Source organism: Nothobranchius furzeri, chromosome 11, assembly GCF_043380555.1.
Source record: "Nothobranchius furzeri strain GRZ-AD chromosome 11, NfurGRZ-RIMD1, whole genome shotgun sequence".
In the NCBI taxonomy this organism is placed as follows: Eukaryota; Metazoa; Chordata; class Actinopteri; order Cyprinodontiformes; family Nothobranchiidae; genus Nothobranchius; species Nothobranchius furzeri.
In genome coordinates this window covers 27,648,946-27,664,688 of record NC_091751.1, presented here as the reverse complement: position 1 = coordinate 27,664,688, position 15,743 = coordinate 27,648,946, and the positions used below count along the sequence as shown (strand labels likewise).

The 15,743-nt window shown below is 42.6% G+C and overlaps 1 protein-coding gene across 1 annotated transcript in view; it reads right to left on the bottom strand.

Annotated features, from left to right (window-relative positions):
• The window catches only part of cdk6 (cyclin dependent kinase 6), a 56,210-nt gene that overhangs the window by 28,460 nt on the left and 12,007 nt on the right, over positions 1–15,743 (bottom strand). Inside the window, exon 4 of the mRNA XM_015955856.3 lies at positions 9,156–9,323. Within this exon, the coding sequence (XP_015811342.1) occupies positions 9,156–9,323 (168 nt within the window). The remainder of the gene's footprint in view (positions 1–9,155; positions 9,324–15,743) is intronic.

The window sequence follows — 15,743 nt, the reverse complement described above, 5'->3', positions numbered from 1 at the left end:
CTGCAGTGGTCTCTAGTATAAATCAACGTCTTGTGAGTGAACCTCTGTGGGGGGGAAAGCTCTGGCACTCCTGTTTGAGGGAGTAGAAGTTAGCCAGGGCGGAGGTGAGCAGAAGACAAGGTTTTGGAACAGGGGTTGGAAATCCTGGTCCTCCAGGGCCACTCTCCAGCATGTTTTAGTTGTTTTCCTGCTTCAGCACACCTGATTCTTGGATGAATCACCTGTTCAGCAGCCCATCAGTCTCTGCAGCAGCCTGTTAATCACCAGCAGATTCAAACCAGGAAACAACTAAAATATGGGCAATAGATTGTAAATTTAATGTTGTTGAAACTTCTGACTCTTAGAGATAATTTTCCGCATGTCAATACATTTGATTAAAAAAAATGAAAAGATGTGTGTAGGTTGGCAACGTTCATGTCACTTTAAGAAGCTGTTCCACCTTAAGTCACGATAAAATGAGACTCAACTAATACACGTGAAAGCTCCATCTAGTGGACAACTTCTGTTTCTGCCCATACCCGTAGTTATCGTCCATTTACTGTTATCGAGGTGAAATCCTCAATATATCGTGATATTGATTTGAGGCCATATCGCCCGGCCCTAGCTTCTACTAACCGAGACATTCTCTGCCATTTCCTGGATGCTAAATTAACAACAGCCTTCCTCGTCATGAGCCAAGGTCGGTGAAGTCTAATTTATGCTTCTGCATCAGCTCCACGAGAGAAAGACGCACACGCATTGACAGATGCTTGACTTCGGACTTCTCTGTCTCTGTCACCTAGAGAGTGTTGCAAAGCAGTTCCCCACCAGGACAACAGAGGGCGTAGCGCTGTTCTGGGGTATCCTGTCATGTATCCGGTCCAAGATAGTGTATTTACTACTTTGTTATTTGTACTGCAGAGAAATTTTAACACGTACAAATTTGTCTCCTTCACTTCTTCATGCACTTGCTACCTCTAAACCTACATTTTCCATCATTTCCATCCACGAATAAAACGCTGTATATCTTTACTCCTCCAGTCACGGGCGATAAATGTTCGTATGTTCAGAGTTTTTCCTTGATGGAGTCTTCAAGCTGCTTTGTGTCTGCTGCTAGATATAAGCTCTCTTTATTTTTTTGAGAGGGCAATGGCGGCGCTGTTGATGAACTTGAAGGAAACAGCGTTCAACATCCCATTGGACAGATTTTGAGAAAAGTGGATTTGAATCGTTTGTCCTTGTTAGCCTGCTGGACAGCCATCGTAACGAAGGATAATGGCGTTGTGTGTCTCCGACCGACGCAGACGAATACACTAGGCTTGCCTATAATTGCTACATTTTAGAGTGGCGTAGATCAGATTAGCTTTTCTAGTCTGAGCGTCTCCCAGTCTATTTTCTATTGCCAACTAATGCAGGAAACAGGGATAGAAGACTAGTTTCATGTTTACCCTGCATGTTAAACTCTGAGTTGACCGATCATATTTCATATGTTTCTCAGTTATCTTGGTCTTAAATGTCTGCTTTGCAATATTTAGTTTTACATGTGTGGGGTTTCAACCGTTTTTGAGGGAAAACAGCCTTTAATGTGTGCTTCAATCCAAACTCGTGTCTTTGACATGCACCGTATACCCAAAACAGAATCCAAAATGAAAACCGAAAACAATTGAACCTTACATTTGTCCAACAGTTTGAGCAACTGCTTTAATAGACATTTTAAAACCGTCTCACTTTTATATGACAAAAGTTTATCTTTATTTTCTCTAAAACTTTCTTTTTTTTGTCTCTTTTTTCAACAGTTCTGCTATGTAATCTGTCTCATAGTCTCACCCCAAACATTTTTTTTCACTTTTGTTCATAATAGCTAATTTTCAGCATCTTGTTTTCAGATTGAATCACAGGAACTTGGACACCAAGCAAATCCACAGCTGGGTTATATTGAGTGGTGCCCAAAACTACATATGATGAACGACTCTAACGTAAAATTTAAGAGACGTAAAATTGTGCTGGAAATTTCTGTTTTTGAGTTGCTATCAGTGGTAAAAATGGGTTCAAGTATGAGATTTGTTTGAAATAGGGCAGGGCGATATGGCCTAAAATCAATAGGGAACCTAAGTCACTTCCGGACCACGGGTCCCCGGAAGAACAAAAAAATGAATGCAAGTCAACGGGGCTAAAAACGTTATTTTCTAATTCCGCTTGTTTTGTGCCATGGATTTCACATATGATGTCCGTGAATGTTAAAGACATATTTTGATACCAGGAATGTTTATGTTTATGTATTTAGCAGACGCTTTAGTCCAAAGCGACTTACCTCTTCTTCCAGCACTCGCAGAGTACAGACGCTTCTGCTTTTGCTCCCTTATCTTTTTTTCCCAAGGCTCTTTGTCCTGTCCGCCCACAGAGCGCTTCTCTGCATTTCTTCTGAAAAACCCTATTTTTTAGAATGGATTTAATTAATTGGTCATTCAACGCGATTGATAAGATTTTTGCTATGATGAGAACGGAGGAGGGGGCTCCCACTTGCCCCCAAGGGACACACACGGTGGGGTATATGCTCGATTCCTGGAGGAAGTGGAAGATCGTATGCCTCTATCAGTTGTTCATTGAGGATGTCGAAGATGTGTGGACGTTTGGTCTGATGATCACTGGATTTCTTCTGATTGGAGTGGGAGGATATCTGGTTTTCTGGAAATTTGGGAAGACGGGAGCGATTGGAGGGCGACCCGCACCCACGGAAAGCACCGTTTGTGTGGAGACCTCACAGACTGGGACGTTACTCGAGGTGAATCGTAAGCTGGACAATGTTCTAGCTGTGTTACCGGTAACGCAAAATGGATGTCATCTCGGAGAGGGTCACTGGACGGTGTGGAGATGTTTAAAACCTGAATTGGCTTCACTGGAGGACTTGAATGATCAGTTACAGACTTCAAGGCAGAGAGGAAATTATCTCTGCCTGACCCAAACAAAGTCTTGTCACCTGAATCTGACGCCACGGCAGCCTTGTGAATGCCAACAACAAACCCCCACGAAGGAATGCAGACAGATGCTGTGAAAGCCTGACACCCCCCCCCCCCCCCCCCCCGCCTTCGGATTGGTGGACCTCAGCCTGGCGAGGTCATCACCCTGCAGGTGTCAATGTGCTCTGCGCTCCTCCCAAGATCTCCCTCCCACCTGTGGCTACAGTGGCTGAGCGCCATGCAGGGCTGCTCTCGCTGGGGACACAGGATCCCACCCCCCACCCCCCGCCTTCCTCTCAGTGTCTCATGTTGTGAATTGTTGATGTTCGTGCTTATATGTTTGAGGAGGGGGTTTTTTGCATAGTAAAGCTACACCCTGCCGGGAGTAACTCTGGTATGCCTTTTTTCCCTCCCCCAATTTATCCTCATCTAATTGAAATGAGCGCCGTTATGGCTGCTCTCGTGGTCTGCCTGTATCTGTTCTGTCTACATGTGTGTGTGTAACCTTGGTCAGGCTGTGCTGCGGAGTCAAGTTCCTATGCTCTGGTTTGCTGGAGTGCTGGCAATAAAGCTTTTTCTGATTCTGATTCTGAAGTGATAATCGGCATGTTGCCCTTGAGGCTAACAACAACAATAACAACAACAACTTGACATCAATCATGGAGAGTAGGGAACAAGGAGTGGACAGTAGAGAGGGGGGACTGGTGCAGGGAGGGTGCTAGTTTAGAAGATGCTCTCTGAAGAGCAGGGTCTTCAGGAGTTTCTTGAAAATTGAAAAGGAAGCCGCTGTTCAGGTAGTGCTTGGAAGGTCATTCCACATTTGTGGAACGATGCATGAGAAGAGTCTGGATTGTCCTGAGCGTGATGTAGGCACTGCTAGCAGACGATCTTGTGATGACCGGAGCGGCCGGGCCGAGACGTAGGCCTTTGCAAGAGGATTCAGGTAGATGGGAGCCGTACCATCTCTGACTTTGTATGCTAGCGTTAGCAATTTGAATTTGATGCGTGCTGCTAGCGGTAGCCAGTGGAGCTCAATGAACAGAGGGCTGACGTGTGCTCTTTTTGGCTGATTGAAGACCACACGCGCCGCTGCGTTCTGGACCATTTGAAGAGGTCTCCCAGTACAGCCTGGAAGACCAGTTAGAAGGGCATTGCAGTAATCGAGGCGGGAGATGACAGTAGATTGCACCAGGAGCTGGGTGGCATGTTGTGTTAGGTATGGTCTGATCTTTCGTTTATTATACAGCGGCATGAACGAGCAACAGAGGCAACATGATCTTTAAAGGTCAGGTGTTCATCAATCACAACACCCAGATTTCGATTAATGAACTTTTACAAGAAAATACATCTCAAAGTTAGTGATTGGTGTGGTCGAAACAACCATCATTAATTTTCATTTAAATTGCAGTACAACAATTGTGCAATCCAGGATGTAAGGCAAAGCGGATTAGAAAATAGCGTTTACAGCCCCGTTGACTTACATTCATTTTTTTCATTTTTCCGGGGACCCATGATGTGGAAGTGACTTAGGCTCCTTATATCACGATATATTGACGATTTCACCTCGATAACGATAAACGGACGATAACTACAGGTATGCGCAGAAACTAAAGTTGTCCAATAGATGAGGCTGTCACATGTATTACGTTGAGTCACATTTTTACACGACAAGGTGGAACAGTAGCTTGAAGGGACATGAACGATGCCAACCTACACACATCTTTTAAATATTTTTAATCAAATTTATTGATATGGGAAAAATTCTTAATAGTCAGAAATTTCGATAACAATAAATTTTTTTATTTATTGTCCAGCCCTAGTTCGAACCAGCTGTTAGCTCATTTCTCCCACCAGATTTTCCTCTTGACCCTTTAAGATCTGCTATCGAACAAGTTTGCCAGATCTTATATTTACAGTTTTACATGCTGTGGTGACAATTTTTGGAGTTTTTCAACCTGCTATACACCAATACAACCCTTACATTCAAAATTTTAATAATATATATGTAAAATGCTGAAAGCAACTAAATGTTTTACTAACAACTGCAATTATCCATACAGAAATTGAAAATCGTTTTGTTTTTACACATATTTTTCATTTTACAGAAATGTCAGCTTTATCCTTTCAAACGACAACAAATGTATTTTAAGTGTTTCCATAAATTAGTTTCTGAGATACAGTCATTTATATAAACTGTAACAAAAACAAAAACAATAATAATCAGCAGGAGTCTAATATAATAATGTTGAATATTTGTCGCAAAATTTTCAGTAGTATATAGTTTTCCTTTATCTCTCACTATTAATAATAATAATAATAATAATAATAATAATAATAATAATAAAGAATATTGCATGAATATTTATGTGAGGAAACAAAAACTGAAACTTAAACATCATCCGGTGCTGTAATGGCGTCAACCACTTCGAGGAGGGAGCATGCACCGTTTGGCGGGTCCGTGATTCATCAAAACATTCATAGTGGTGTGTGTGTGTCGGGAGTCTGTAGTGGGTGTGTGATGTGTGTAGGATGTGGTTGTCTAAACGTATTATTGCAAAAAAGCACAAGAAAAAGCCTAAAGACTGGGACTACAAAGAACTACAAAACAGTAAACTTCGTGGGAAAAGGACGTCAAAGCAGGTGATTGGGTGAGTGATAACCATGTGACAGTTCACGTAGACAACGTGATGACGTTTATTCTAGCCTGTGAAGCCCTATGAGCTGCAGATCATAGGGCTTCACAGTATCTGTGTCTGAATGAAAATGCTTTTCTTATTTGTGCATTTTGGTTTTTTTCTTGCAAACTCATTAGCGGAAATGCGCAGCGCTCAGGGACGTGTTTAGTGTGTGAGATATAAGCGTAACTCCTCCTGTTTAATATGCAAAAAATATTTTTTGTTCCATCTTATTTAGTTACAGTTCTACAAGCATTTGAACACAGATATGCAAATGGGATTGCCGGCACTTCCATCTGTCATAAAGGGTTGATTCTCCAAATGGATCATTCTGACCAGTGTCTGCTGTAGGTAAGATACTGTCTACTCTTACAGAACCTAAAACAAAGCTCCACTTTAAAAAGCAAAACAAGGCATAATTTTCTCTGTTGTAGAGAGCATATGATTGTAAAAGTTTCATGCCTCTTTATTCCAACGCTTCCTTTCAGCTCTTCTCTATGAGAATCAGCTCCTCTAAATCTGAGACCATGGTCTTGATTCGGAAAAGGGTAGAATGCCTTCTCTGGGTCAGGGATGAGGTCCTGCCCCAAGTGGAGGAGTTTAAGTATCTTAGGGTCTTGTTCACGAGTAAGGGAAAACTGGAGTATGAGATCAATAGGCGGATTGGTGCTGCATCTGCAGTGATGTCATGGTGAAGAGAGAGCTGAGTCAGAAGGCAAAGCTCTCGATTTACCAGTCGATCTACGTTCCTACCCTCACCTATGGTCATGAGCTTTGGGTAGTGACCGAAAGAACGAGATCACAGATACAAGCGGCCGAAATGAGTTTTCTCCGAAGAGTGGCTGGGCTCTCCCTTAGAGATAGGGTGAGAGGCTTGGTCATTCGGGAGGGGCTCGGAGTAGACCCGCTGCTCCTCCACATCGAGAGGAGCCATTTGAGGTGGCTCGGGCATCTGGTCAGGATGCCTCCTGGACTCCTCCCTGGTGAGGTTTTCCGGGCACGTCCAACCGGAAGGAGACCTGAAGGCGGACCCAGGACACGGTGGAGGGACTATGTGTCTCACCTGGCCAGGGAACGCCTTGGGATTCTCCCGGAGGAGCTGGCCCAAGTGGCTGGGGAGAGGGAAGTCTGGGCCTCTCGCCTTAGGCTACTGCCCCCGCGACCCGACTCTGGATAAGCGGATGAAAATGGATGGGTGGATGGATGGACATTAAAATAAAATACATAAATGTTACAGGCAGTGAAAATTTAAAATACATATAGAAATGTAATCAAATGCTTCCAATAAAAAAATATGGTGTCACGAAGTTCTGGTGAAACTAAAACTTTAAACATCTCAGTAAAGGGATGGTGTGTACTTCCCTGGCGATAGGGGGCAGTACATACCTAAATTGTTGCAAGCATGCTGTGTTTTTGAGTTGGAGTAAGACCTTACCAACAGATGCTCAGTAGGGTCAAAAATCCCCGCAAGCACAAACTCCAGCAACAAGACAAGCACATCACTGGCAATGAGTGAAGAGGTAAATGTGTAAACCAACGAATGGTGAAAGTTTTGTAGCCATTTGTTACAAACCAGTAAATGCATTTTGTCCTCATGGGCTTCTGTAGAAGGAAACATGGCATCTAATATGGTGTCGCCCAGTGACATAAACCCGCTACCATGTATTTTAGACCTTTTTTATTGTTATATTTTATGAAGCCGCCAAGTTTTCTCAACCCCTCCTCCCTGCTAGCCTGGACTGCCAGACTCATCCTCTGTTCTACACAGAGAACTATTCTGGTTACTCACAGGCAGAGAGGCACATGAGGGGTGGGACTAGCCAGCTCAAAAATAACCACTCAGAATAAGGACAGAGATGCTGACGGTACCGCGCGACGCTGTAGTTTTTTAGCTGTAGTCAAAAATGGCATCTTGCGACAGTGCAAACATCTTTCTTTAGAAGAAAGGCTTTTAGCTTCTTCTTGTTGTGGTTTTAAAGATGTGTTGAAGTAATTTAGAACAGAGGAAAAGAGCCGCAACGAACTCCCCTCCAGTTGCCACGCTTACGAAAAATTCAGCGTCGTGGTGTGAGACGTATGTTGCTCAGCGCTGATTGGCTCGGCTAGAATTCTCAGGGGGTGGGGTTATTTGAATAGGAGAGTTCCAGTAGCCAGCCCCATGCTCTGGCTAGCCAGGCTACCTCTGTGCCTCCAACATGCCTCCATCTAAAAGGCTAGGTTATCCAGAGTTATCTCTGTAGTTATACTGCTATAGGCTAAGACAGCTGGAGGACATACTTTCAGCTGTTAACTTTACTTTCTCTCTAAGTGTTTCTCTCCCCAGAAGAAGCTACAATGGAGTTCTGCTGAACTGTGATAGCCTCATGGAGGGGGCCATCGGCTAGCACACTGCTGCTAAAAACATTCTCGCTCTCCTGATTTTAACATTTTACTTTCTTTGACATGGAATGTGCTACTACTAGTTTACCTGTTGAATTAATTATAGATTCACTAAGATAGACAATAAAGTTTATTTCTTAATAAAAAGAATATCTACTAAGTAATTACAATGCAGCTTTTCACAATCAAAATATGTGACTCTTATCGAGATGATTTTTCCCATGTCGATACATTTGATAATTAAAAAATGAAAAGATGTGTGTAGGTTGGCAATGTTCATGTTCCTTTAAGAAGCTGTACCACCTTAAGTCACGTAAAAATGTGACTCAACGTAATACATGTGACAGCCCCATCTAGTGGACAACTTTTGTCTCTGCGCATACCTGTAGTTATCGTCCATTTATCGTTAGAAGTGAAATCCTCAATATATCGTGATATTGAAATTGGGCTATATCGCCCAGCCCTACAATGTAGCAAAAGAAACACTTGTTAGCATATATGTTGTGTGTATGTGTGTGTGTGTGTGTGTGTGTGTGTGTGTGTGTGTGTGTGTGTGTGTGTGTGTGCACACGCGCTCTGTCTTCTTGATCCCCAGTGAGTCGTGGTGGATGGCTGCTTACACTGAGTCAGGATCTTCTGGAGGTTTCTTCCTGTTAAAAGGGAGTTTTCCTCTCCACAGTCGCTACATGCTTGCTTAGTATGAGGATTGCTGTAAAGACTCTGACACTAGTCAGTGACTTGATGCAACCTGCTGGGTTCCTTATGTAGGAAACTTTTTACTGATTGGCTTAATGAACTGACCTGTAATGGAATGTTTACTTCGTGAAGTGCCTTGAGACGACTCTTGTCGTGATTTGAAGCATATACATAAACTGAATTGAAATTGAATTTTATAACTGGGTATTATTTCAATCAATTTCAACAACATTTCAATGGCTATTTCTAGAGATTAAAACGACACATTGTGAGCCTGCCATAGCACATCAGAATAGTTTGCAGTTGTGTTTTTTTAACGACACCACATACCTGCATATATTAGTCACAGAAATAAACAACAACCGTTAGACAGGTATATATTTAAAACATAACAATTGAAGGGCTGAAAGCTAAGTGGTCAGTGTTGGGTGTATGGCAGATGCAAAACCTCAAAGGTGTCAGGACTCACCACAGACGTAAGCGCCATCTGAAAGCTGTAGATGCGTGCCAGCCCGAAGTCGGCCAGTTTGATCTGTCCTCCGCTGGTGACCAGAATGTTTTGGGGTTTCAGGTCCCGGTGAACCACGCGGTGTGAATGCAGGAAGTCCAAACCCTGAAGAAGCTGGAACATCATATCCTGGAAGCGAATATGGAGAGATCAGAGGATTTATAGGATCATCACAAGGATGTCAGAACCAGAAGCACAACAGGAGATAAATACCAGAGGTGTGACCAAGTCACTGCTTTGCAAGTCACAAGTAAGTCCTGTTAAGTCTAGAGTCAAGTCCAAGTCAAAGATAACCAAGTCCAAGTCGAGTCCAAAGTCCTTAACTTTGAATTTTCAAGTCCTAATCAAGTCATTTGTCCGACTTCAATTTAATGACACTAGACACGTTTACATGTGCCATATTTCCCCAGTCCGATTCAAATCTTGGTTGATCGGAAATCCCAAACCTCTGTTCAAATGCACACTAACTGAAATGATCCGATCATGCTTTGAGTTTAAATGCACCAAGTATTCAATCAGCATGCGCAGAAATTTCTTTCCTGGAAAAAAAAATGTGTAAACAAACATCATGAAGAAATTAAAATGTAAAAACAGAAATAAACCATTTTTTCTGATTTGCTGATTCATTTAATCAATTTAATGTATTTATTTTTCTCATAGAAGTTATGCTTTAACTGCAGATATATACTTTACTGCGTTTCATTATTAATAATATTAAAATAAAGGAGGGTTATCCTTGTCTCTTCCTCTTGATCAGCTGGTCCGTGGGTCTGACATGACGGCTTGGCGCAGCGCTGCATGGAGCGGGGGGGTGGGGTGTCAGACTCGTTTTATTACTGAGCTCTGTTGTGGCTTATTATTAATAAAATGTGACAGTCAGCTGAAACTGCTGAGAAAAGTTGGTTTAAACTAAATAGCAGGAGATGTTCAGAAAGTCTGGAAGCCTGTGTTCATCATGTGTTAAACGAACCGCATCTCTTCTCATCTGCGTTAACGTAATTTTACACAGATAGTTGCCCAGAATATTTAACTGAGGATGTTTTTCTACCCAACATCATTCTCCTTAAACTCAAACCAGGTCTGTGTAACCGATGTTACCCTGTCTTCTTTACAGCACATCTCCATCCACCTGCGGCAGAAACAGCTGCTGCGTTCACAGAAACGGGGATCCGTGCTGCAAACCCAAAATGAATCTGTATATTTTCAGTACAGACTTGAATATGTTTACCGAATGATTTGTGCAATAATCAGATTTTTATTTTTCTTCCACAAAATGCAATTTCTGGATCAGATATTACAGAAACGGGGACGGTTTGCCATCATATTTAAAAGCCGGCATTCGTTAATTAGGCCGTCATTTTTTAAGTCAGGCAGTCCAAATGATGATGGGGAGGCTCACTAGCTGTTGCACACATGCACAGTGGGCATTATTTCAACAAACCGAATGGTGGTGTACATCAATCGGGATGATGATTGGACAAAATCACCTCTCTCAATAGGATTGAAAATTCATTCCGATCGGGACGAATCGGATCAGAACATTCCCACTGACATGTTTACATGCAGAATTTTTGATCTGATTGGGTGTTCAATCCAATTAATTGTGCGCATGTAAATGTGGCTACAGATAATAAATACATTTCAGAAATAAAGCTTCTTAAAGCTTCATTTTTTTGCTCAAACAAGCAGAAAGTGCAGCTGAAACTGATTATAAACAAAGTGCTGCTGCATTTAGCAGAACAAGATCAAACCCAGAACGATGAATGATTCATGATTTTTGTCCATGTTGTGCCAATTTTGTGCTAAAATATCAAAAATGCTCAAGTCATCAACAATTCCAACAAATGCAAGTTGATTTAAGTCACAAGTCATTGGCGTTCAAGTCCGAGTCAAGTCGTACGTCTTTATAGATTTTATCAGATCAAGTCAAAAGTCATTAAAATAACTCGAGTCTGACTCGAGTCCAAAGTCATGTGACTCGATTCCACAGCTCTGATAAATGCGTATTTGATAAAAGTTTGTAATATGGTGAATGTGAATCGGCCAAATGTTTGTAGCTATATGAAACTTTTGAAATGCATTTTATATGTTGAATGTGATTCGCTGTGACAGATGGCTTTTTCAAATCCCCACAACAATTCAGTTTTATCATTCAACTCTATGACAAAAGACATGAATGACAGGAACCTGCAGCAAGGAGCTGAGTGTCAAAGTCAGCTTAGCATAGAAGAAGTTAATGAGAGGAGGCCTGTGGCAGATGTTTGATACACACACACACACACACACACACACACACACACACACACACACACACACACACACACACACACACACACACACGAACAGGCGCCTGCTTTGTACAGCACAGATCTCTGTTACTAAGCAGATGTCTTGCTTTAGTTAATTGGCGCTTTCTTTCTGTATGTGCCCAAAGACTGACCTCCGACAACAAATTATCCATGTCATGCTGGCAAAAGTAAACTGTTGGGAGAAGGAACGAACTGTTCTGAAACCAGCTTAGACTTGTTCTTTTCAAACCGGAATATTCTCAAACAGGTCTCACACCTGCGAACAAATAAGTTACAAAGAATTTGGGGCTAGGTAGCTTGAGCAGAGTTCTCGCTTAGTCTTGATCTAATAAAGTCTGACAGAGTGTTTGATTCACACTTCTACCATAATCCACTTAGTGAGTAGGAGGTGATGAGTAGAACGAGGGTTAAAATGATGATGTCTTCTAGAAACCAGATAAGTCCCCCAACCACCGCAACCCCCCTCCAAGACCTCACAAATGACATGGACTCGGGCCCACAGCTTCATTCAGTGGCTGACCAGCTGGTGTGTGAGTCAAAGAAGTCTACGCACTCGAGCGGAAAACACCAGCAAATGGTGCTGGGTTGGCCGCTGTGCTCGGCCCCTCAGTACGGCGGAGATGATGAGCGGTGTGTGTCTCGATACACAAACAAACAGAAATGCCTCCTTACATTGTTTTAAGTGTGGTGTTAGTGTATCTACACACTCACAACCAACATGTAAAGGGTGCACCAATCGGTGTACAAACACATGCACGTGTGTGGGTGCCCTCTGACCAGGAAAAGGACACATAAACAGACTTCCCTTTCTACGTCTCCATCCAGCCGTGACCCTCAGTGAAGGGCAGCAGACAGACGGCCATAGGACGAAGGCAGGCAGTTGGTCGTTTTGTGTAGTGTGTGTGTGTGTGTGTGTGTGTGTGTGTGTGTGTGTTTTCAGGGGCCGACACAATAGTATTCCCCCACCCAAAAGTCCCTCGCTGCTTTAAATAGTCATTACACTGTGCTTCCTTTCAGCATTTCCTAGTAAACACCAATTATGTCAGAGGTGTGACTCTTGGACACCAACCCTCCACTGTTGGTCTTCTCCATAGTATCAGTTACAACAACGAACCCCATTTCAGATGTTTGCTTTTGTAACAAGACTCGGGCTGGTCAGTAAACCGAACATGTACCATTACGTGAGTAGGTTACTGATGTCCATGTCTCTTTAAGGCGCTGTGACGCAGACCAGTCGAGTCCGCGTCACAGCTAGTCACGTTAAGTCACGTGACTCCACCCCATCTAGTCTTTAACCAGGAGGGAAAAATAAGGAAATGGACATAGATTCAAATACGGAAGCGGCAGGCTGCGTGTAGCTCATGGTTTTGTGTCGGTTTCTAATCATGGGCTGTGGTTTTTCGCCATTCGTGGCTGCTCGTAGCAGCATTCTGCTCAGTGCTGCAGCGCTCCGCGGGCAGCCACGGCGAACTGCAGGCTATGGGTACAAGTGCGAGTGGTCGTAGATTTGGTGGAGGAGATGTTTGTTCCCAAAAAAGGCTTCAGTCATTTAGCTAAATGATGGATTCAGCAAGGAGGAAGTGATGAAAGCACAAGACAAAAGTCAAAGTGTGCAGAAAGACTAGCAGCAAGTCAAATTAACACATCCTCCACCTTCAGTACAACCAGACTTTAGAGGGAACCCGACTACCCAGATGTGACAATGATCACATGATGCAGCTATTTAATACTCATCTTTAGAATAGAAGACATTGCAGATTTAATTACCTTTAGCACACATTTGTCACGCTTTGCTCCAACGTTACAAATGCTAATGATTTATTGCGTCCCGCTACATTACAGAGCTCTCTTTATTGGGTGACTTTGCATCAAAGCCAACCGTATGCACTTCGACAAGCAAACGTCCTGACCGAGGCCATTTTGAACATGTTGGTCGGCGACCAAGGTTTCAAAGAAACGACCAAGCAGTTCACCCCAGAATTCATGCATGACACGATTAGTCGACTAATCGCCCAAAATGTGGCAATTAGTCGACTACTAAACTGATCGTTGGTGGCAACCTTATTTTTATAAGCAGGAAAGCTCGTGCTCGCGTAATTTACCTCATGGCCGAACAAGAACAACGAATTTTGTTGGAACAAGTTCTAATGCGCTGCCAACAACTTGACAAGAAATTTTTTTTTAATAAAAAGGGAACATCTGACCATGAAAAGAAAAAAAAAGGGAGAAAAGATTGTGAAGAAAGTAGATAGCGAACCTCAAAAAGCAGCCAAAACATGGCTTTCTGGGTTCACCTTCTTTTCTGATGCAAATGTACAAAAGCAGCCATATTGTTTATTGTAGTTAGGCACAATATAGGACATCTGTCGGTTAGCGTTAATGTAATTCCCTCCCCGTGCTTCATTAATCTCCCCCTTCATGGGCCCACAGAATGCAGTAGTGGGAGCTTGGATGGTGGTGGCGGAGGAGGGTGGGCGAGACCCAACGCCGGCCCAGCTGAGGAGCACCAAAGCTGGGGCAGCCGAGCTGCTTGATGTCCTTCCAGCTCATTTGATTCCTAGAGGAGGGCCCCTTTTATCAATGACCATGTGGTGGGTCTGGAGTCTGAGTGGGTGGTGGAGGATGGGAGGCTGAAGTGGACAGGCTGGGCCAGTGTGGGGTGTCTAGCTGAGAATGGACAGTTTCAGGCTAAAGTTTGGCTGCTCTTTTTAATGATGGGCTTGCAGCTGATCGTAAATGTTTCTTTCTAGTTGAGGGGGAACACGTTTGAATCTCCACAGCTGAACCTTTGATATGAACATAATGAGATGCACTAAAACATGTTGTCATATGTGGGGGATGGGGTCACTTTCAGGTCACTGTGCAGTGTCCACTGTCCTAGAAATAACAGGGTGGTGATTCTGATGTGTTGTCAATCCTTGTCCTTTTGTCTTCTGGAGAGTCCAGCTAAATGGATGTTAGGCGAAAGCATAAGGCGAGGGGTATTTTAATAGGTCAGCGTGCTTTAAAGCGTGTGTGACTACTGAACAGGATACAAACGTTTCTTTAACTCTTCCAAAGATGGAGTTGTGGGGGTGTGAGAGGGCAGCAGACCAGAGCATATGTGCAAATTTCAAAAACATACAACTCTATAAGTAAAGTCCACATAATGCAGCTCGTCTGTGCCACAGGAATTAGACTGAGGGATGTCCTAACATATTTTAGGAGTTCACTGCTCTGTTGGTTCGATGTTCAATAATTACACCTCACACTTTCGCAGGGCGTTTCTGTCTCAATTGATGATTTGTGATTGGTGCCTGCCTCTGAAAGGCAAAAAAAGGGTTTCAATGAAACACCTACAGCTTTTAAAGTCGACCCACCTTAAGGTGGCTAACATAGATACCTGACAAAAGCATGCACACGCTGGGTTAAAGCTCAATGTTTTCCAGCTAAACTTTGATGCAAATGTTGCAGAGAATCATTCACAACACAATCTAAGTGCTAAAAGATTGCACAAGATCATGCAATATTATGAAAAAATATGTAAAACTTTCTTTTCAAGATTGGATCAAAATTACTTCCTCCATTAACCCTCTGATGCATGAATTATGAAATCTTCAACCATGATTTTTTAAACAATTTTTTTATTCATCTTTAGGTGTGAAGGAAACAAATTTCAACAAATATTTTTTGTAACATTTTGTTAATTTACAAATAATTTATTACATGTCCACCTCAGTGGACCGCGTGCATTCGGAGCATGAAATATGTTGGCTTGACTTACTGAAGTCCAAATGGAGGGACTCAAATGCAATAGTCTTCAACAGCTGTGCTTAATAGCAAAAATAAATAAATAACAATTTTGAGTACCTGTCCACTGTAGTGACCATTATGCACCAAAGGGTTAATCAAAAGACGATGGTTCTAAGTTAAAACTCTAGCATGAAAACTGTGTTGGTTTGTTGCAGGAACACCAAATGAATGAGTGGAAACATTTAACTGCAGAGTAAACTGATTTATTTTAACTGAGCCAGAGCATCAAGACACTGCGTATGGTACCAAGTAGCCTGAGGGGCACCAGCCAATCTAGTTTATAAAAAATAAAGACTTCTGTTAGACGTTCTAATCATTAGAATATCAAACGTCAAGGAGCAGATCTACAAGCAGCCCCCAACATTTTTCCCAAAAAAGTTTAAGACATAGTACTGGCAAGAGGTGTAGCTTTGAATTGAATTACTACCGACACAGGGAATCAAACCGC